At 42.4% G+C, this 23,372-nt stretch overlaps 1 protein-coding gene across 4 annotated transcripts in view; it reads right to left on the reverse strand.

Moving 5' to 3' along the window:
• Positions 1-2,416: 2,416 nt before the first annotated feature.
• The window catches only part of SYDE2 (synapse defective Rho GTPase homolog 2), a 30,488-nt gene continuing 9,532 nt past the window's right edge, over positions 2,417-23,372 (reverse strand). For 3 of the 4 annotated variants that reach the window (XM_048945702.1, XM_048945703.1, XM_048945705.1), the window contains exons 3-7: positions 20,629-21,728; positions 18,010-18,136; positions 13,748-13,929; positions 12,813-13,044; positions 2,417-9,960 (exon numbers count right to left, since the gene is read on the reverse strand). In XM_048945702.1, the coding sequence (XP_048801659.1) occupies positions 9,458-9,960; positions 12,813-13,044; positions 13,748-13,929; positions 18,010-18,136; positions 20,629-21,728 (2,144 nt within the window). In that variant the 3' untranslated portion in view covers positions 2,417-9,457. The other variant, XM_048945704.1, reaches the window with a different exon arrangement.

Below are 23,372 nucleotides of genomic sequence, written 5' to 3' on the forward strand. Positions count from 1 at the left end.
TGCGGTTCTAATCGCCTATGGCTCAGAGCAAACAATCCACGCAAAACTGAATGTGTCAGAATGTGATTTACCACTTGCATCAAAAATCTGACTGATCCTTAGCTCCTTTAAGTGTAAATGCACACTTTTCCCTACAGAGGACAAATACAACCTTGTAGGTAAAATAAACTTTGAGAGACAGCTCCTGCTAGAATACGTTGCATTCTTACCTTCTTTTAAAAGGTGATATCTGTGATAAGCCTACCGAACAGCTAAGGCCCAGAAAGGCTTCAGAACATACAACTCCAATAGCCCACACTGATACATATTGTGGAAATCAGAAAGGAAAAATAAAGGAGTCAATCTGTTAAAAGCTTGTCAATGTTCTCACAAGCACGTTTTCAAAATCTTTGCAATATTTAGTCATATTTTTTTTCCCACTTTCTTTTATGTCGCAGCACAAACTTCAGGTAGAGAAGTAAACCCCCCTTTGACAGTGTTAAAATCACCCAGGCAAAGATGGAAGAGATGACATTGCAAGTCTTGTACTTTTTGTTTAGTGTTAATTTGGTAACACTCAGATGATAAGTGATGCTGAAGTACCAGACTTTCACTAATTTGACAAACATGCCTTTATCTAAAGTATTTTATCTATACACTGAGAGGGCTAAGTCACTTCAGCAGCTCACTAAGTGATCACTTGATGAGGAGAGAGAAACAGACAAAGCATTCTGTGATGAAGAATGTTCATGCTCTTAAAACACAACCCAAGAAAATAGAGGAGGAATGCCAGGAAGAGGAGGATGTGAGCCTAACGAGCCTTCTAGAAAGAAGAAATGGAATGAAGATATATGAAATGTAAATGGAATTCCATTTTTAGCATGTGGTCAGCAATGTATGAGCTCAGAACTGAACTCACTGCATGAAAAACAGGAATGGCTGGAAATCAGCTATACTACCAAAGGGAAAACCTCAGCAGACTTTTGCACACCATCAGCACACAACTGCTCAGCAGATTTACATCAGGAAGAAGACATCTCCTTTCAGCAACTTGCATCCACAGCAGACCCCACAGCAGAATGCATTTATATTAATGTAAAGCATGTTTACATTCAGTAACATCATTCATTATCTCAGGAGTTCCTGCTAGAATCCAGACTCTAAGTGAAGCATTAGGTCCTCTATCTGTCCCTGCCATAGGCCATAATGCCATCTTTTATCACAGTAATTTTCAATCATACCATTACTTTTTATACAGGGCATTGGAAATTCAGATCGTGCTTGAATAACTATTGAAAGATAATGCCCAGGAAATGTAAAGGCGATCAGAGCCCTCAGATGCTGTAGGATATATGTCCCCATGCAGCTCCAATGGGAAGTGTATCCTCACTTCCAGGCTTCTGCAGCAATCAGCAACCGAGTGGCTGCTTAGCAGGCAGAAGCACCTGTATTAAGATAAGCAAAAGGGCAGCAGTGGCAGCTAACCTGCATGGAAACCTGCAAGATGAAAATTTTGATGCTTTCTAGGTCTTTACAGGACCAGCTGTTATCTGATACACTTCTCAAATTTAGAGATCCCTTTCTCTGTTGAAAATACCTCAGAGAAGGCTGGCAATAAATTAACATTTTATTCCTAAAGCAAAAATAAGAAAAAAAGGTATTATTTCTAAACTTTCTAAATGAAAATCAGTGAAGAATCAGAATCCCAATTTAAAAATGCATCACTTTGCATCACTACGTACAGTCATTTTGTAAGACACGTATAGGAAGAAACAAGGAAATGAGCCTCCAATATATTAACTATCTGGTATGCAAGGGAAGCCTAGCAGCTTCTCATACAATTTTGCACAAAACCACATAAAGGAGACACACGAGAATCACCAATGAGCTCTGAATTTTGGTCAACATCACAGATGCAAAATTAATTCACACACTGTGTCTGACTTCCAGCTACTAAAGCCCTCCTGTCATGCTGTTAGGATGCTTAACTTATTACCTGTAGCACGCACAAGAACTCTGGGACAGTTCAGCACTTATTATTACTTTTATTAATATTAATTTGTTTCCATAAATACCAAAGGATGCCAGTCATCATTTGTGACCATCTGATAGAGAAAATTAACTGTGTAATGCATTGAAAACAGTACATAAAATGTGTAATATAAATGCAATCTCAGTGGAAAAAATACACTTCAAGCTGTGCCTTATGAAGCTGTTATAAGAGATGAGTATGCCTTTCTGAGTGTGCCTAGTGAAGTCTCTTTCCATTATATTAATTCTATATGCTATTGTACAATGCAAAAAAAAAAAAAAAAAAAAAATCTTTTTGTGGAACATCTATCAATGTTTTAAAAGGGCTTTGATGCCTTTCTAGGCCATGATTTTTGCCAACTTTGCATAAATTCTGAGCCCATTTTTCAGTTGTAAATTGTGCTTTCAGTATCATGAAAATGACATCTGCTGATTCACTTGAAAAACAGAAAGGAATATCACACAACAACAACAGCAAAAGTGGAAGGAAATGTTTATTTCCAAATTCTTGCACTGCTTGACAAAATAAAATTGTAATTCATGTATGAAAACAGAAAGTTCAGTAACAACATCTTCAAGCAGTTTAGCATTTATCACTCGATGGACAAAAGGAGAAAAATAGTTCAATGAAAGCATGTAAAATGGAGGATTCAGAGGAAGAAAAAAAAATAAGAGATGTTCAATGTTACACACAGAACCATTTAGAATTCTGTATGATTTTGCAAAGAATCTCTTGTTATCTGACAAGCAGCTTTATTCACTTTTCTGTTCAGTCAAATCCGCTAAGTGAACACAAGTAAATAAACAGACTTAAAGCCATGCACGTTCATCAGCACTCCAAAGCAAACGATTCTCTTTCACACACAAAATGGTGCCCAGCAGAGATCCGCTCAGGCCGGGAAAATCTGAAATAGTTAAAATCCAGTTCCATTCAGAAATTATCTTTCAGTTTATCACTGTACAAATTAAATTATTCACCCATAAATTACAACATTAAAAATAATGAAAGCCCAACCAGAATACATGACACTATACATATTTGAAATTGATACTATATTGTTGTGCATTTCATTTGGCAAATTTACTCTCAGCCTAGGGCTTCCCAGCCGTTCCTTTTTCTGCCTTTATGAAATATTTCTCCCTTCATTCACTTCTCTGTGGCCCATCCATATTTTCCTCTCTTCAATAGTTTAATCCCCACCTTCACGAGCAAAGCAGGACTGTGTTTCTCATTAGGAACAGTCTGTTTTAACTTTTAGCTTTTGTTACAGTTGTGAAATGCCTTCTGGAATTCTAAAGAAGAAACACACCTGAACAGATAAAAACAGGGAAATGGGCAGTAATGAGCTCATTTTCAAAGAAAAGTCACTGCATCCTCATCTCTGTCCAGAAACATTAAAAAAAAAAAGGTACTGCGTGCAGTTTCTTCTGTGGCCTTCAGGAAAAGTTTTCCTGTTGGGGTGGAGTGGATGAAAAGGCTCTAACCAGTATTTCTTTTCAATGGATTTTTCAACCTTGGATCTCTTTCCTCTGTGCACAGATTTTTCTCCAGGGAAATGAATACCCCTTCAGCAAGTCAGAAGAAAACCCAAGTCTCTCTTTGGAATCCAAATGCAGAAGCATTCGATTCTGGGATTCTGCTGAGCAGCGTGTAACAACTTACTTGCATCCACCTCACGGTTCTCCCGGCAGAGCTTTCACCGCACATCAGTCTGCAATCTCCCGTCGCTCCGGCAGAGGGCGATACGATTAAGCCATTTATTAAAGGCTCTCCAAGGCGATTGCCGCAGCCAGCTCCTACAGAGCTCCTCAGGTTTTGTTGTTGCTCCGGGTTTGTGTTCTAATGCCAAATGTTTCAAATTAAATCTTGTTTTGATCCCCAAAAAGTTCATACTGCTTATTTCTTTTCTTACTGCACAAACTCACGGGCACGTTCTCAATGCCTGAAAATATCTCTATGGAAAATCAGGGTATCTTCTTGACACCATACTTTTTCTCTGATCCTCAGCCATCCATTTGAATGTAAACATTATACTGTGCTTCACATCCCTAAGAAACCTTTACATTAATATGTAATTTTAAAAGTCTCAGAGGTATTGCTTAAAACAGATTAATGGCAGTTGGGAGGAAATCAATTGAGAGTGCATGATAAATACTCTTTAATTCTTTCTATGGCTTTGCTATTCACACACTCATCTGTGCAGGTAGATATTCACATGCGTGTGAAATGAAAACTCACTTTCAAAGTGTAACAACAGGAAACCTGCACTGAGATCATTCATAGGAAAGCATTATTTTATACAGTATGCAAGTTTATGGATCATGAGAGATCATGAAACATTTGTAAAGATTATCCCAGTGAAAAGGCTCTGTGGTTTATTTATTGAAGTCTAGACACATTTAGAAAGCTTTGAGTTCTTAGAAAGATAACCGAATCTCTAAGACAAGAACAGAACAGCCACCAGGCTGAGTCCCTTGTGCTGCTGCCAAAGCCACGTGCTGATGCTTCAGAAAGAACTGTGTTAATTACTAAGAAAAAATTCCAGCAGCTGCTGAACCAAAAGCACAGATCTGTGCTCCAAATTTTTCAAGCCGAACTACATCCACTTGTCAGCATCAGATTAGAAAATAATTATATTTAAGCCTGGCAAATGCTTCACAAGCTGAGAACCAAAGCCATAAAATAGATTGTTCCATCACATAAGTCAGTGCCGCTCAGAACAAACAGCCTCTACTAAGCACACTGCAGCTGCTGAGGGCTTGTAATTCTGTCAGAAGATAATTATTCTCGAGTGAAATTGAACTGTGTTACAGAGAAGTTTCAACATTTATGGTGTAAATGAGTAACAGCTCATTAATATTAATGTTCACCCTCCATCCCTAGGATAACTCTCCGTATGCAGTGCTCTGCTTACTGCTTGGTTCCAATAGCCAGGCCAGCACACATAACTGAGCATGGATTGGCAAGGAGAAATTAAATGTCTCAGTGGAAGACAGGTTAAACTCTGGATGGGCAAATTCACAATTTCCATGGCTCAATGAACTGTTTGACAGGAGTCACTGGCTCCTGAATAACAGACATCCACAGCAGGAACCAAAGCAGAAAACTGACACACAGAGGATGTGCAGAGGAACTCCAGCTGACAGGCGATGGCCAGCTCTGGTGCTCTGTTTCATTGGAGCAAAACATGGTCTAATGGCTACAGAACAGGCGAGGAGTCAGCTTCCTGCATCCCGTAACAGGCACTGCACACTGGTTTGAGGTAGTCTTAAAACACCCCTGCAGCTGCCAAGATCTCCTTGTCATGTAGTTTTACCACTTTCAAGTTCAGTTGGATTTAAGACAGGTTTGGTGCGACTGCATTGGACTTGGTTTGAAAAATGGCCTTTTGCTCGTTAGTCTTTAGTCTAAAACTTATAAAAATATATCATGCTCCTCATATGAAACTACCTGTAAACTAAAACCAAAGAAAACTCAGTAAGCCCATCCCTACCACCTGCACCACTGTTTGCAGTCAGAGCTCCAACAGGAAGGGAACACAGTTCCCCTGCTAAACCAATATTTAACTAACAATCTGACTCACAGGGACATGCAAACATCCCACCACTGACTCACCACAGAGCTCCGCTCTTGGTTATCAGTCTGGGATTGCACCGAACACGACTGCAGATTATTGTTAGCAGATTTTTTATTAACTGCCAACTACATAACAAGCCAACCGTACGGCCATGGCTTACCTGGAACGCTCCCGCTGCCTCCCCTCCCTACCATGTAGAGGAGTGGAGGTCTCAGCATGTCCCCACTGATCCAGGCAAGGACAGTCAGTGCTGCCTTCCCTGCACATTGGCTGTCCTGCCCCATCACCCCATTATCAGCACATGCTCAGCCTTATTCTCACTGTATCAATGTCCAGGCACTGGGCTGTAGCCAGGCTGCCCCCTCCACCACAGCATGAACCACATGGACAACCCCATACACTGCCTCGGGGAGCTGGATTTCAGTGCAAAACTCGGACAAGTTCAATGCATGCTACAAAGTAGCTCTCTGGTTTGCAAGTTGGAAGACAGTGGGATTTCAGCTGGGTTTTCTGATGGTAAGGGAAAGGAGGCAGCAAAAAAGGAGGCAGCAGATCAATGCCATGAAGAAAACAGAGCAGAGGCACTTCCCTGCTAATCTCCAGTGCCAGATACATGAGTTTACACATTCTGTTGTGATCTTCTACCCTCTCTAGGGTAATCCCGGATGTTCCAATACCCAGAGGGACTGCTTTGCATGACCTTACAGCAGGCTGCTTCAAGGCTGATCTGACCTGGCTGATGTTATGGCAAAGCACAGAACATCCCACATGGCTCTGAAAGAGTCAAACAAAATGAAAGCAGTTAATTCGTTGCCTCAGATGGCATTTTAAAACCAATGCCATGGTATGTAGTTACTATCAAAAGAAATACCAAAACTCCTCCCCTGATCTTCAATAACCATCTTTCAAGTGTTTCTAGCTCCAGTTTTTGAAGAAGACTTCTTATTTGAAAAGATAGTTCCACTGTTAAAACACCCCAAACCTCAGGATGGGGAGGAAGTTGAAAGGGTTAAGATCTGGCAGCAGAAATACCAGCTGTACCTCTGACTTATCAGATTTATAGATTTATACTGTAAACCCCCTGAATATCTGCTGTTGGGATATATTTAGAACATCTGAACAGCTGCAGCTATGCTCCTTGCTTGTGCATTAATAAAAATCCATACACATTATACACGTGGGCAAAAAAATTCTGAAGACCTGAAGTTTCTGTCTGGGGATGTGGGCCCCCGGAAGCTTAAGAACCCCAGATCCATGCAGGGGATTCCGCTCTTCATCCCACCCAACTCATACCCATCCCCTGCTCACTCCTGTGGGCTCCAGCCAGCCTGGGATGCTGCAGACAGGAGGAGAAGCAGCCCAGCCCATTCTCCTGTTGCAGCCCGTCACAATGCGAAGTTTTCCCCAGCTAGAAGCAACATTCAGACAGTCCTGCTTAAACAAAGTCTGTGAACTGGCTAGGCCATTCCTGAACCCAGGTGTGTTAGACCCTGAATACCTGGCAGCACAGACCTATGGACACATTTCTTCTTTCCCTGGTGAAACCTTAGTTTCAATAATGTAGAACTATCTTACAAATGAAAACTCTTGGTTGCTACCTAGGCCAGCAGGAGCAGCTCTCTGGTCAAAACCAGGATGTAAAGTTTGTCCTACAAGTGGCCATAACCGGAATAACAGCAAATGTTTCATTTGAATACTACCCCTTCTGAAGTGGTTTTGCTTTATTATAGTATAATTAAATACAGTTACATTAATAACATCTATCAGGTCATTCATTTCCTTTTGTAAGATTAAAACATTAAAACTTGACAGAGCAGCACATTGCTGCACCAACTTACAGCTTTCTGTAGAAAAAGCATCTGCTTATTCAACTGCACTCATTGTCATCGCCAAGATTACTATAAAAGATGAAAGCTTAAGGTAATGCTTACTGAGCAACTTTAACACCCCCACCTTTTAATAATGCTAGCAGATTTTCACACCCAGTGTTCAATACATCTTCCCAGAAGTTAAGTACCTGTATGGAAGGAACTCCTGCATGCAGCCAGTGCAAATACATGGCACAACCTTACACGGCTTTAAAGAACAGTAACTGGGCTCAGTCAAATTCTGTTCTTCATCAAATTTTATTTAGAATTAAAATTTATTGTTCAAAATGTATTGCCCATTCTGTAGGTATAAAAGTTTAAAAAAATACATTGATTTATTGATAAATGTTTCCGGTTAAATTTACATTTTCATACATTATCATTATATTGCAATAACTGTTATGAATCTTTTAACACTTAGAAAAAAATAAATTAACGGGACTGATTAAACCATTTGAGACCATGCTAAAGTAATTCTTAAAAAAAGAGGGATGAAGTCTGTCCTAGTATTTAATTCCTTGCTCCTGTAAATAAATAACCTCACAAGCAGTACAAGGAAGCAGCGGTTAGAGCAAAGCACTTACCCACAGTACCCATGGCAGGGAGCCAGTACCATCCAGATGAACAAGGAGAGTTAAGCTCTGTCCTTTTGGCTGACACAGCCCTGGTGCTGGGCATCTCAGAGCTGAACCACAATCCCACCCTGCTTCCCATAACACCCCACCCACCCGGCTCCACTGGGGGAGATCACTTTACCCGAAAGAGTCAGAAAACCTGACTGCCTTTGTGTAGAACTTGAGATTGCATCTCCAGAGCCAGAGGGGCTCAGGCACTCCTACCGGTAGCCAGAACATGCAGCTCAACTAATGCACATGGAGCTCTGCAGCAAAAAGAAGCATCAAAACAGCCAGGACCAAGTCTGAGCTTACCAGGACACACCAGAAGTCTTCAAAACAGCCGTGGATGTCCCTGTTCATTGCAGGGGAGCTGGACTAGATGACCTTTAAAGGTCCCTTCCAACTCTAAGGATTCTGTGATTGTGTGAAAATATGAAGTGAGCACCTCAGGACCCTCCTTTACATGAAAAAAAAAAACAGAAAAATCTGTAGAATAAAACTACAGAACAGTGCGTTCATCTCCTTATTGCACACACTGATCACCCTGAAGGGCAGCAGCACAGTTCACTGCTAGAAATCCTGGAAAGCCCTCACAACTACTGTAAAAGGTTGGGGTGGATTTGAGGGGAGCACATGTGAACCAATGCCTGGCAACTCAGAAGCTGTTAAGTTAACCATCTACCCTGCCTTCTTGCTGGATGTGTTTCTCTGCACAAATCCAGTGCTGTGCTACACACAAAGCAGCTTCCTCTTGGCATCACTCTCTTCGAATGGGATGTTTCAGAACTCCGGGACCTCTCAAGGTGGACAGAGACATGCATGTTTGTACACAGATATATACAACAAGGTTAGAAAAATATTTAATTTTTGCTTGCTTAAATAATTAATTATTGAAAAGTGTTAATACATGAATACATTAATATTTGTACAATTAAAACTTTATATATAAATATTTATATTATTATTATATATATATATATATAAAGCACTTTTCATAGCAGCCATTGCATATATAGTAAAATGAGTTTGTCTGAAGTTGATGCTGCAAAGCTCAGGCCAAGCAGCGTTAGTCCCCTTCTGAGAGGAACTTCTGTACCAGAGCTGAGTTTCAGGAGGAAGAGCCCTGCTGTTACAAGCAGTGTATGGTGTCTGCCCTGCTGTCAGATGCCACCCACCAAAGGGCACAGCATTTTTAGGGAGAAATGTTACTACGTGGAGTCACTTTGTGGTCTCTCAGCTTTTGCCTTAAACACCAGAATCAGGTTAACACGCTCTTCTACAAGGAATGCACAAACAGGAGGGAATGCCTGTCAGTGGGTTCGTTCACACGGCAGGCCACAGCCTTGCTGCAGCACGCAGCAGGAGGCACCACGCAGGACCGGGCTCAGCAGCTCATGTTCAGCTTGTTTTTGTTGAGTTCCCTTTCCAGGTTTCCTATCAGGGTATCGATACTTTCCTGTAGGTCCTTGAGGTTCGCCCTGTGGCTCCCCGCTGAGTCTATCGCCTGCATTGTCAGATAGCTCTGGAACGCGTGTTCTCCGGGGAGGGGCTGCGGGCGCTTCATCAGGCCGTCGGCATCATCGACTCTGCTGCTGTCATCCCCACTCTCTGAGTCCTCCGAAGGGACATCGTCATAGTCTGCCTCGCCCAGGCAGTCCCCGGGGCTGCAGAAGTAGCTTTCCCCACAGCCGCTCCAGTCACCTGCGTAGCGGTTGCTGGAAGGGCTGTCCAGGCCAGCCGGCCTTGGCCGCAGCATCCCGCATGCGTCAGCGCTGCTCAGGTTCAGCATCTGTGGTCTCTGCCGCCGCGGCCTCAGGTAACGCAGGGACAACAAGTGCTCGGGAGGCGTGCTGGGATGTGCAGGTTCCTGGGCAGGTGAGTGATGCACTGGAAAAAAGGAAAATTTTACACCCTGTGTGGCTGAATCCACATGGCAACACAAAGGGTCCGTGACAGCGCTCATGGGCAAATGGCATGCATGATGCGTGCAGACTCTCAGCCAACACACCGTGCTACTGCTGCTTGATCAAATACCATTAGGAAAACCGCTGTAAAACCTTGGCATTGAAGAGTCATGCCAGATCCAAACTGCAGCAGAGAAATCCTCCCTCAGCAGAGATGCTCCCAGAGCACAGGTTACTTTCAGGGCATGAGGTAACCACCATCCAGCTCTGGCGCAGACAAACAAAACCACTTGGCTGAAGGGAATAGCAGAAAGCAGCCACAGCAACAGAGGTTAAAACAACAAAAATACCACTGCAGAGAAACACTTGGAGAAGCTGAAGATGCACCAGAGCTGAATTCTCATGTTTCTCTTTTGCCCTGATGTTCCGCTTTATTAACAGAAGCTCATTGGCATTAATTTCTCTAAGCAGCCACAACCAGAAGCGTACTCCGATGGGCTTACAGCAGTTACCTGAGCTCATGGTTACACAGCACAAGTTACTAACAGCCACCTCCACTGCTACTGGCTTCCTATGGTAAACAGCACACAATTTTACTGGCCTGCACCTATTAAACGTCTGAGCTGCAGAATCTCTTTATGTTTTAAACAGACCATGCCCACCCGTAATTAGCCACAGACTTCCTATGCACAAATGCACTGTTCAGCATCTCGCTGACGTTCCCTTGCTTCCCTACAGAGCTGCCAGTGCTCCCCCTGCCCACACTGCAGCCCCCCCAGGGTGCTCCAGCCTCGCTTTACATCTCACAGTAGTGCACAATAACTATCACTGCATTTTACCCCCTCTCTCGCTGTAACAAAAGGCCTTCTGTTCAGACTCTGCTCCATTAAGATGAAGGGCCATGGGTTAACAATAACTTGCCAGCATTGCATGCTCTAGCCAAACAAGGACTTAGTTGTTTTCTGTTGGAAAAACAAGGAAATTGAAGTATTACACAACATGTTGATTATCAAGCTACCCCAATCTACAGAAGATAAAATGGAAGACTGCAATCTCTCCTCCAAGTCCAGATGCACTGCTTACAGCTCACCAGAGTTCTCTCGCTCACAGCTCTGCACTTATATTTTACCTCTAAGTTAGCTGTGCCCTTGCATGCTTCTTGCAAGTTGAGGACTTCAGCCTTCCATTCAAGGTGAGGAGGAGCTCTACTTATCTTACTCATCTCAACAACAATACTGTGTGGATTTCAATGCTTCTTTTGCAATCATAAAAATCTCTTTAATGAGGCATTATGTTTCTTATATGGTTTATGAACTACTAAGATGAAAGTCTACATGTTTGCATGTCTATCCCACACTGTGCTAGAGCACACGCATTTATACCTCATGCCCCTAAATACACAGCAAATCCAGACAGCTGCTGTTTGGAATTTTTTATATTATATTATTTTTTTGTTAATTTGCCAGAAATGGATCTTTGTTAACTTTTAACCAACACTGTACTGCCTACCAGCCCCTTTGTGACCCTCTGTATTTCCTAAGTGCTCCCAGTTCTCCACAAAAAGCAGACAGCCTCAAGTAAAATCACATACATTTAACAAGAAATACAATCCGACATACTGTTCCTCTAGATTAACTGCAATTGTTTCAATGCAGAAAATCAGTAGTTTTCCAAGAGCACTTACTGTGTTCTAAAAGGGAACAATTCAGAAGCTGTTAAGATGAGCTACATCTCCCCTAAAGAACATAAGGCTTTACAGTGTTCAGGTTTGAAAAACAGTTATTAAAACACCCAGGTTAACCAACTGACAATTTTCCGCACCATCAGTGAAAGCACTGTGAAGAGTGAAGGATCTACAGCATGGAGCAATGGATACATCTTCCATATAGAGAGGAAACTGACAACAATTTGGTCAAAGAATACCTGAATACAAAATTAAGCCCATTGGATCTAATGTTGTTTCACAGTGTTCTTATCAAACTTAACAAAAAACAACAAATATCTCAGCCTGATCTTGCCTTAAAGCAACTGCAGAAGATGAAATGCAAAGGAGTTCGCTGCAGCTCACTGATGTCATTGTATCTCCACTAACTGTCTCTCTGAACAGCTGGGGACATGTGAATGCTGTATAATCATTCAAGTGGTCCTTGAAAGGAAAATCTTTGCAGAAATAATTAACTCCACTTGTACTTCAGTAGTTAAATCAAATCAGAATTTCACTTCCATTACTGGGAACTGACCCCAGCTCGTGGAAAAGCATTTGAGCTCTTAAGTTTAGAAACATGAGATAAAAGGTACTTGCACACAACATTTTTCCTTACGCAAAGCTCTGGAGAAACAATAAGAAGTTGCATGGCCCCTACTACAAGGAACAGCTCTGCCTAACTATAAATGTACAAATAAAGTAAACCATTGAGTCTCTCAGGGACCATACAACTCATGAATCCCATATACTCAGAATCCTGAATGGTTGAAGCAAGAAAGCAGGAAAACAATAAGAACTAGAAACTAACTAAGGTTCAGATATGGGAATATTACTACCACTGGGTCTGCTTTCTCTGATATCTTTACTTACATAAAGCACTTTTCACTGAATTGCTGCCATTTGGCAAAGAAGTAATTAGAACAATAAACTTTACATTAAGCAGTGGTTTAATACAAAGAGTAACTACATGACTGCATGATTTCTTTACATTAATAGGTGTTGCCACAGTACCTCATATTTTAAAGATCCTGATTCTGCTCAGTTATCCTGTGAATTAATCTACACTGTCACATTAAAAACATACAGCAACAGTTTGACAGTTCCCACTGATTAGATCAGTGAAACAGTACCTGGCCACAGCTGAAGTAAATAGTGAAGAACTTCTATGTGTTTTTTGAAGTCCAGGGCACTAGCAAGCTCCTCCGAGTCTGTGAAGACTCTGTTGTTGTGGTTGGTGGTCTCCTGCCTCTGGCTCAGTAACACGGGCCCAAAGCACACAGCTAAGTTCTGGCAGGTCATCTTATTTACTTCGTGGTAAGAAGCCACCAGTTTCAGGTGATCCAACAGCATCTTCAGGGTAGCCTGCAGAACAAAACACTCATCGGGAAACACAATACTGCAGCACTGTCACCTTAACATCACTGCTCTAGAGGGATAAAACCAAGGCTGATAGCTCAAGCTTTTCTGTCAACACCCAGCAGTGGAACAGCTAAGTGCTGAATAAAAGAGCTGTGTTAGACTGCCGCAGAGGAAACAAAGTAGGACTGAATTTCTGGTAGAATTCATCTTGCTTCTCACCTGATCTCAGTTCTACATGAACGAGTTTTCTAGCAGCGGAGAGGAGATATCAAAGAAGGGAGAGATTGCAGAAGCACTACAAGCAAACCAGATATATTAGAAGATGAAGAAACCCTTAGAAAGACTTCAGTGTCAGAACAAGCCTCCAGAAGTTTACTTAGCTTTCAACAAAAATAACCCATTGCTAGCTGTTTGGCCACCCAGTCCTGCTGTAAATGACAACAGCTTACCTGAAATCTAAAAATAAAATAGTGCCATTTTTACTGCTTACCTTTACAGAGATGATCTCTAAAGGCACACCTAAATGAAAGTTATGGCCAGATACCTTCATTCTTGAAGTATTTTCAAAGACTTGGAGCATGACAAATCCATGTTTTCAGAAAACAGTTGTACATGTTTTGACATGTTTGAACTCCAGTGTGAAAAAACTCCTTTATTTTCTGAAGCTGGCAATTTACCATTACTTGACCCCATTAATACCACTCACCTTCTCAACATCTGGGAGGCAATCCAGAAGGGCTGCTGTGTGCTCAGAGTCACTCGGGTCATTTTCACAACCAGCGGCTGCCATCTTCAAGGGATTTTTCACCATGGCATCCACTACTGCTTCATAGAGCTGTTTGGTTATCAGTGGAGAGGGCAGTTCTCGCAGGTAATCCTTTAGGACACCTTCAGAAGAGGTACAAGAACAGCTGCTGTCATGAAGCTGCGCATTCACTGTTTGGAATGGGTTGGAAGCACTAAGGCACACAGAAATCACATATCTCCCAGGAAAATTCCTCGTGCCAGTGACAAATTCAGGAGCTAGGGACAGGAGGAGGCAGTAAAGGTAGAACAACACCAGCAAGCTGAGCAGCAGCTCTCTGCACAGGACAGGCTCTGGCTACAGCCAGTGGGCGGCTCTGCTCCTGCAGCTCTGCAGCACTCACGTCTGCCATCCCAGCACTGGGCTCTTCCAGCTTCACTACCAGCTGCACTACGTACAGCTGCATCTCCAGAGCTGGAGGAGAGGTGCTTTCTCCTTGTTTGCGGGACGCAACAACCTGGCAGCACTGCATCCAGCTTTTACGCCTTCCACAAATGCAAACAAATGAGAAAGAACCGACTGTCTGCATTCATGTAAGTTGATGCTAAAAGCTGGCTACACTTCAATATGAGCCGATTTCAGCAACTATAAGAAGAAAACCCAGCAGAAGATTTCTGCTTGGCCCTGGAAAGCACTCAAACATAATGCCATGGGGCAGCACATCCAGCACAGCCAGCACTAAAAGCTCTGAGGGAAACAATCAGCTCTTATTGTCCTCTAAAAGAATAAAGAAAAAGCATTCAGACCATAAATATCTGCCCATTCAGCTAGATTACAGCTTAAGAAGTTTGTTAAGAAATGATGCATTAAAAATCTTTTGAAAGAGGACACTGTAATTAACAGAGCAGTCTGTCCTCAGATAAGGCACACTTGTAAAGACAGAAGATTTTTTGGCACATGCTCCACACAGCTCTGGAAAACCCCACATCAGTGTAAATACTATCATGTTCTGCTATTTGATAAAGCAACAGTTCATATCAATTCTGTCTTCATAACCTAACTGCAAACTGAATCACACTGCAGAAGGCTTTTTATGAGGCAGTTTATAAAAAATACAAGGAATGGAAGCTAATGTTCCCCTTTGCAGCCACGTTTGCAGTGGCTTCTCGCTGTTAACTGGTACCACTGAGAAATGAGGAGTGCACCCAGTGCACAGGCAGCTAGCCAGGCCCTGCCCCAAGAGCAGCGCAACCCGGCAGTAGTGCCCTGCACAGCCCCTCTAGCTGGGCAGGCCAGCAGCAGGCACACAGCCCCCTGGCACACCACAGGAACATACTGGCAGGAGTATGAGAAACAAAACCAGCCAGCTCTATGTTTTCCTGAACACAAATTCCTCTGGGCTTCTTTGTTTGCTTTGAGGTTTTCTGTTTTTATGCAGAGCAGTCACTGAAGTGGCATACTACGCTTCTGTTTAGTAACTTATTCACATTCCTCTCTTCCCACCAATGATATTTCATCTTCTCAATTCAGAAGTGTCCCACATGCATCCACAGGCGAAAATGAGAGCAATGTGGCAGCAGGAGGCGCAGCACAGCACAGGCTGGGATGCCTTTCCCTCTTATCTATGTAAAGCACCAGCTGACACTGCCATGTTTTGGGTGGGGAAGGCCAAATTCAGAATCAGCTTACAGCAGGAAAGGACTAAATATATGTCCGAGTCAGATCAGCTAGTGCTACTGCAACAGTCACAGCGATGACTGAGAATTCCTCTGACAGCAACCACAACCACAAGACTACCACCTGAAGGACCTTAGAACCATAGAATCAGTAGAATCATTAAGGCTGGAAGAGACCACCAGATCACCTAGTCCACCCATGAGCATCAAATCATTAAATCACGTTCCTCAGTGTCCCCGGTTAACAGGGCAGACTGGAATCCACTAATGCCCTTTGGCCTTTCTACTCGTTTTTGCTATTCACTCTGCCAAATTAGCCCTGTTTTCTTGCAGGAAGCCATACTCCCTGCTGCTAACCCATTGGCATGTTCTCCTTGCCACGACCCCTCACCCTACAAAGCAAATGGAGACAGCAAGCTGAAATTACCATCCACTTCAGTGATCCCTCATTTTTCTGGCCCACTGAGCTGTTAACAGTGTTACACGCTTTATTTAGAGATATGAATTCACACGGATGAGAACAGACATGATGCAACAACTTCTACTGGTCAGTTCCTAAAACTGGCAGCGCGCTTGGTTTTGAGCCACGAGCGCCTCTGTAAGCCTGTGCCAACCCCAGGGGCAGTTCTCAGTAAAGATTTAATCATTAAATGCTCATTCTTTGGTCTTTGGAGAGCTGTCAAAAAAAAAAAAAAAAATCTGTATAATCATCTGGAAAAACAGTGCTACTCAAATTTCAAAAAGGACACAAGAAAGCACTTCTCTCCAAATGTGCCAAGATTTATGCTGAGGATTCACATTCTATGGAACAAATGCTTTGGCTTAGGAAAGTACGAGTCACGAGATGCAGCCTCAGCACCGCAAACACAGCATGAAGAACCGGGGCAAACAGCCATTGCCCAGGCTCTCTGTACAGTGAGACTGTGCTCTGCGGGCTCTTTACTCCCATGCTGAGCATAGCAGGTAGCCCAGCTCTGCCAGCACAAACTGCAGCCTCACCTTTATGCCCAAACCATGCTGCCCACAGCTAAGCAAAGAACGGCTCACCCTCATCAATGTGGCTTAAAGAGATGGCAGCGTGGCATTAAAGTACACTCTTCAGATTCAGCACCGCATCATAAACCCATGACAGAAAGCACAGACACTGCTGCCCTGACAAGGCCTGCTGTCTCCACTGTGCACTCCTGCAGCTCCAAGCTCAGCTTCTACCAGTAACAGTGGGTTCTTAGTACACAGTGCTCCCACGGACACAATGCTTGTGATGCATTGCAGGTTCTTTTGCACACATACAAGGAAGCTTCAACACCCTTCCCCACGATATTCCGGAAACATTTATGCAAATAGTTCTGCTTTATATCATTTCTGGTAGCATGGGAGTGTGATGCCTTCTTTATTATGGCAAAATTAAGCATCAAATAGGTCAAATATTTCATTAGCCAAAAATTTATATTAACCGAGAATCTGTTCGACATTTGTCTGCTTACAAGTCAACATCAGACAGTTTCTGCTGTTTTACAGCACAATTGATTTACTAAAATTGAGAAAAGTTTTCAAGAATAATAAATATCATGTTAGAAATCATCACTGCTTCTTTCATGTATCTATTTGCAAGGAGAAGAAAAACATTAAGTTAAAAGATTATTTCTATTATTTACTTCTTCTGTTCGCCTTCTCCCAGTAGAGGATGCATCACACACAGCAGAGTGCAACACAAGCCCAAGGTTCTGCTGCTGAGAATGCTGGTGCTGGTGAGCAATGATGAGCCCAACCGTGAGGCCAAGGGAGTTGAGGTGACCTGACCTGCTGGGTCTGTACAAAAGGTTTGGTTAACAAAGAAAATGCCACTGGGCAGTATCTTCTGACACTACTTAGAATAATTACAGAATGTACTGAACACAAAATTAATTCCCAATACACTGAAGTGAAACAATCAAATGGGATAGAACTGCTCAATGCCTCTGAATGTCACAAAGTGTTCTGGCACAGAAAATTTACACCCTGGCTGCTGATGTTAACATTTTCCATCACTGGATTGGAAGTAATGAAATGTTCTTGTCTAATTGCCTCCAGTGATTAGTTTTTCTGCAATCCCTGAAATCAGCTCAACTTTGGTTTACATAACAAATATCATCAATAGCTACAAAACTGTTTGGCCTTTAAGCAACAACAAAAACACCTGACGATTTCAGCTGTACTGGGCACCAACGCTCCCTTAAAAAGCTGGGGCAGGTGAAGAGAAGTTTTGTCAGACCTCCTGCTCCTCTGCCCCCAGCCCCTCTCCTTCACCAGGATGCCACTGTGAAAGCACCTTGTGCAGGTTCCCTTCCTACACCAAGTTTCATGAGTCAATGGAACTCCATCCTCCTCCCTCCCAGTCACAGCTACTTGTATACACACCTCCAACGTTACTGAGCTTGCTTTCGCAGTACAGAAAGTAACTAATGACTTGTTAAACAACAACAGAAAACTAGTTCAGAGCCTCACCTTCTAAAAGGTGTATTACCAACATGCCAAAACTATATACTGAAAGAGAAGTCAAATCATTACCTGTTATCACATTAATATCTGGGTACCGGCTTTCAGAGAGAGTCACTGCCTTGCTGTCCCTCTCAAACGCCTCTCGAAGCTCCTTCTTCACCGCTGCGGAGCCACACAGCCGATACAGGCCCACAACCTGTGGGCAAGAACCACAGCTCCACATCAGTTATCCCCGCAAAGCAGAACACATAGCATGTTAGGACTCACCTGGGAGCATGTACAGCAAGATGTTCAAACAACTGTTAAGAAAACTCAAACATTGCCAACTGCTAATATTAATTGATCACATACACCATCAAAAGTTACTCAAGAGACAACTGGCAGGTGACTAATGCCAAAGCTTTCTACAGCAGGAGACATCCTGAGCAGTGTTCACTGAGCCATCCCAAGCTGTAAGCCAGAAGCACACCATCAGGTAATTCAGAATCCACTCAGGACTTTACTTTTACATAAAACTTGGGAAACAAAGAAATAAACATAATTCTCCTCTTATCCTACGCATTTAGATCACCATCATTTTCTCTAGTAATAACTGTATAATTATATAAGATAAAACTGGGCCTTAAGCAGAAAAGAAGAGAAAAATCATTTTGAAGTACATTAGAACATGTTCCAAAATTGTTATTAATTGTTAGTAGAAAAAGGTAGCAGCACAACCAACTACCTAATAAACAAGAGACATCATAAATCTCTCAAGGAAAAAGACCCTTAACATTTTCCTACAAGAAAAAGCTAGATGTAACTAAAACTCTGCTTGATGTTGGTAGAAAGGATTTCAAGAGAATTACAAATACTCCATTCTAATGACATTCACAAATTGCTATTTTAAAGATGACAAGACGCTGACTTCCACATTTCAAATGACATGTAACATTTAATGTGAAGCAAGGGTTATTTCATGTGTTCAAGATGCTAGGAGTGACTCCACAACACATCTGGACTGTATTACTAAGCCAATTACGTGCTTTCACACACTCCCATTTTGCATTTTTTTGTTGCTGTATTTTTCATTTTCATCACCACCGTGACTGAGAGGAGCTAAATCTTACATATACTATTTTAATTTAATTTTAATGGATTTTACAGGCAGATGTACTGAACACATGGTTAGCCCCAAAATGCTGTGGACTTGAACAACCAACCAGCTCAAAACTTGATGCAGTCTGTTGGCTTAGAACGTGCATATCCAGGTTTGCAAAGAAGAGTATTTGTCTGGCCATACATTAATTCCTGCTTAAATGCATGGAAAGTCACTCAATGGAATTTGTACTCTCTCCTTCCCATGACCAAATAAGACCCGATATTTGGCCTAAGAAAATTTCAACCCAGTTTTGTAACACTATGTCTGAAAGTCAGGTGGAAACGATATGTCATGACAGTAGTCTGCATTCTAAGAGAAAATCAAAAGGTCAGAAAAGTGCATGGTTAAAAGTTAACAGTATATTTTGCATTTTTATTTCTCCCTGAGCAAATGCACAAATTAGATTTTATGCTCAGAAGCACCAGGTGCACACAGACAGCTCAGATCCCAATCGCCTCATTACCAGTGATGCCTTGATTACCCAAAATCATTTGCATGACTAGGTGCTAATAAGCCCAAAATAAAACACTGCAACCATGAGACACAAATACTGGAAAGAATACAACTTCTTTTTTCCACCGATTTGCATGTTAGGAGAAGCACAATGACAATCACACAGCTATCAGTACTGACTTTCAGCAAAATAATTACATACAAATACTATTCCTGTCTGTATATTTCAATCTAGGTTATAAGTAGCCACTAATTTCTTAACACCAGGAAACTACAGCCAAACTGTTAGCAATTAAAAGTAGTAACAGTGGTAGTTGTGATTACCTCTCCATTTCACCTGGACAGCAACAGGAGAAACAGAAACAGAAACAGTCTATAGAGCAGTATGTAGAAATCCTCTCACAATTTCAAATGAATTACCAAGGGGCAACGTCTGTCCTTAGGACTGCATATCTTCCTTCCTAAGAAATTTCTAGTCTAGCACGGGGGGATTTCTAGTCTAGAAATTTCTAGTCTGTAACGGGGGATTTGTTTCTACAACATTTCTTCTCCATTGGGTTACACCAACTGACATAAGTCGCAGTAAGATGAAGAGAACACAGTGGGCCTTACTGCCTTTCCTAATCCTAAGGACAATTTGACGAAAGGCTAGGAGAAGCAGTGTGAGGAAACAAATAACCTATCTAACAAATAACCTAGCCCTTCCTCATCTTCATGCTTTGCATCAAATGTGGAGGGAGTACCATGCTCCTTGTGGGTCAGTACACTATGTCTTTAAGTAATGATCTGTGCCTCAGACATTTCCAAATCCTAATCTCAGCTCTGCCTTATTTTGAGGGTGACTCTACATGCTGGGTGCTGCAGTCCTAAAGGTGCTGTGAGCAAATGTTCTTCTCCTTTACAAGAGCAAAGTTGGAAGCAGTGATTTCGCAGTCCTGCTGTTCTCCCCCCAATACTATGACTGGCGTTCACCACACAGAGGGAGCAAGAAAATAACTTAAAAACCACTCCTGCTCCAGAAGTAACAGTGCAAAAATCTGCAACAAAGATCCAGACACAGCAACATTAACAAAACATTAAGATATATACAGTACCTGGCAGCCCCTTTTTTCAATTTCCATTACGCATTTCTGAATTAAAAGCGGCACCATCAGGCCTGTACTTTCCTTCTCTACCACTTTTCGAGCATCTACACCAAACATCACTGGTTCCCGATCTGCATCCAAACCATCAAGAGAGTTCTCCCACTGTTCCATAAGTGACAGTTTGACATAAATAAGCCCCCTTGGTTCCAGTCTGACAGCCAGCTGATGTGTTTTTGTCACTCGAAAGAGAGTAGGAAGAGCCACAGTGCCATGACAACAAACACGGTTTTTCCGTGGGGTGGGCTCCCAGCTGAACACCACCAGCTTTAAGTGCTGAGCATTTTCAATTTCTATGTTGAATGTGTGGTCCATATCTAGAAATGTTGTCCTACATGTAAGCAGGGCTGTTCTTGCTTTGTTTACTGAGTCAACCTGTATTGCACAAAAGACATCTTTTGAGTCTATTTTTGGTGGTTTCAAGTCCTCAGCACCATAAAAGTGAATGCTCATAAGTCCAGAGATGTACTGGGAACACTTGGGTTGATCAGAAAAGTTGTAGTGCCTGAAAGCATCGATATCTATCTCAGTTTTACCACTGTTACTTGGAAAGCTCTCTTTTCCCTTCCCACACTTGGTTTCATGTCCATGTTTGCCTGATTTGGTTAAAAGTTCCGGAGAGTCACCATCACTGAGGTAACCACCTTTGCTGGAGGACTTGGAATTCCTTGAGCTTTTCTTTTTGTAGGTGTGCTGTGATGACACACTGCTGTCGAGGTGGTAACGACTTATGACGTTCCTGCTGGCAGCTGCAGTTGAGTTTCCAGAAGATGGCAAAGACGCTGTATGGCTTGTATCCCGAGAGCTCCCTTTCTGCAGGGAAGAAGGATTATCTGAGCTATTATGGCTTGAAGTTCCCTTGACACTCAGCTTCCTGCTGAGTTCTGGCAGTTTTTTCATTTTCATGGAAAGCTTCCTCACAGTTCTGGGAGATTTGATTCGATCGGGGAAAGGCCAATTGATTGATCCACTTTTTTTCAAGGGACTAGGACTTGGAGGAGAAACTTCTGTTATTGGTATATCAATCTTGTGTGCAAGTACAACTCCAGGCCCTTTAGGAAAAAAAAATTAAAGAGAATAAACAAATGTTCTGTAAGTGCAGTTCACAGTAATGAAAATAAAATATCGAACTAGAGGAAAACACTTTGATTTGTCTTAACTTGACAAATGCAATTCATTCAGATGACTGTCGTTCACCAGTTAGAGATATTAACAAGCACCCAGAGTGTTGTGCTTTGTTGACCTGTGCAGCCAAATTTGGCAGTTCATAGTCAGAAGCCTGATTTGTTCTGCTCTATGGAGATGAAAGAGCCAGAAACTACAGATAAACAAATGAGCTATTTCACCCACTGCATTCAGCCCTTGTCCATTTGCGTTACATCCCTCTCATCCAGGCAGACACAATTGCATTCCTGGGGCACAGGTGCAATGAAATCAGTCCTCTAAAGGAAAGCACTGGAAAATGACAAGTGCACTTCTGCCCACAAAGCAGTTAGCGACAAAGATTAACACATCAGCATTGCCCTCTCACGTCTAAAGGAAACATGCACATCCCTGGTAAAGGATACTGCTACTTTACTTTGCATTTCCCTTTCTTACCCAAAAGAACTCTGGAGAAGCGTCTCACCCCTCTTCTCTCATTTCTTTCAGCTCCCCTTTTCTGCTGCAGGGAGGAGCAGGAAAGCAACAAGGATTTATTTATTCCAAAAGCTGCACTGTGCACTGCCTTGTTCGTGCCAGCAGTTTTCCCTCTTTCCTGGCACAGCCACCCTGTGACAGGGCTTAAAGTTATACAGTTCCCAACTGACACCATGGTGGGAAATCTTTTGGAAAATCTCTTTTCAAGGAACAAAAATAATTTTAACAACAGGCACTGATGTTGAAGAGGAAAAGAATGAGAGAAAAAATAACTACATTCATTTGACAGTGCAGGACAAGTAATGAAGGGATACAATCAGAATAAGAAGCTGCTATCAGTAATTTCTGTGCATGACTCATAGAGACATGAACTTGCAGCTCTCCTCATGCTTGAATGTTTAAGAAAACCCCAAAACTGAGTTTCAGCTCAAGCCTTTCTTCTTGCCACCAGCATGAGGCAGTAATGACTGCATAAAAGGCAATGGATTCACTTGAGTTGCTGTAGTGTGCAAGATGAAAACTAAGGCCAGAACAAATAAAATTTCATGAGTACTCTCACTTAGAGCCACTTTTCTATCCACTGAGACACTAAGAGTGGCTTTTGTAAGAACAACCATCCCATCCCTTCATCCCAGGCAAGCTCTGGCAGCACTCATGCAGCCTTGTGCTCCCAGCTGGAAACCAGAGCATCCGGTCACACTCAGCCCTGCTGCTGCAGCCGCCCCAGCTGTTCAGAGACCTACAGTCCTATGCCTATATTAGCAGGGGAATCCACCCCACTGCTCACTGAGGAAAGGCAAACCCTACTCACAGTGCGTACAAGGAAAGAGGTACACAGCAACTCATTCTTTACAGCAGCTTCTTTTACAGATTCTTCTGATGCTTACTGTCTAATTCCAATCACCATTCAGTAAGTCCAAATCACTATTTGCTTAAAAGAGCGCTTTTATAGCAGAGTTTCAGTCATAGAGAACAGCACACAGTATCTGTTTTTGAGAGCAACAGAGGAAAATGCCTTTAGCTCTGCATTTCTTGGAGGAGTTCCTTGCCTGCTGTTC

The sequence above is a fragment of the Lagopus muta genome, chromosome 5 (genome assembly GCF_023343835.1).
Source record: "Lagopus muta isolate bLagMut1 chromosome 5, bLagMut1 primary, whole genome shotgun sequence".
In the NCBI taxonomy this organism is placed as follows: domain Eukaryota; kingdom Metazoa; phylum Chordata; class Aves; order Galliformes; family Phasianidae; genus Lagopus; species Lagopus muta.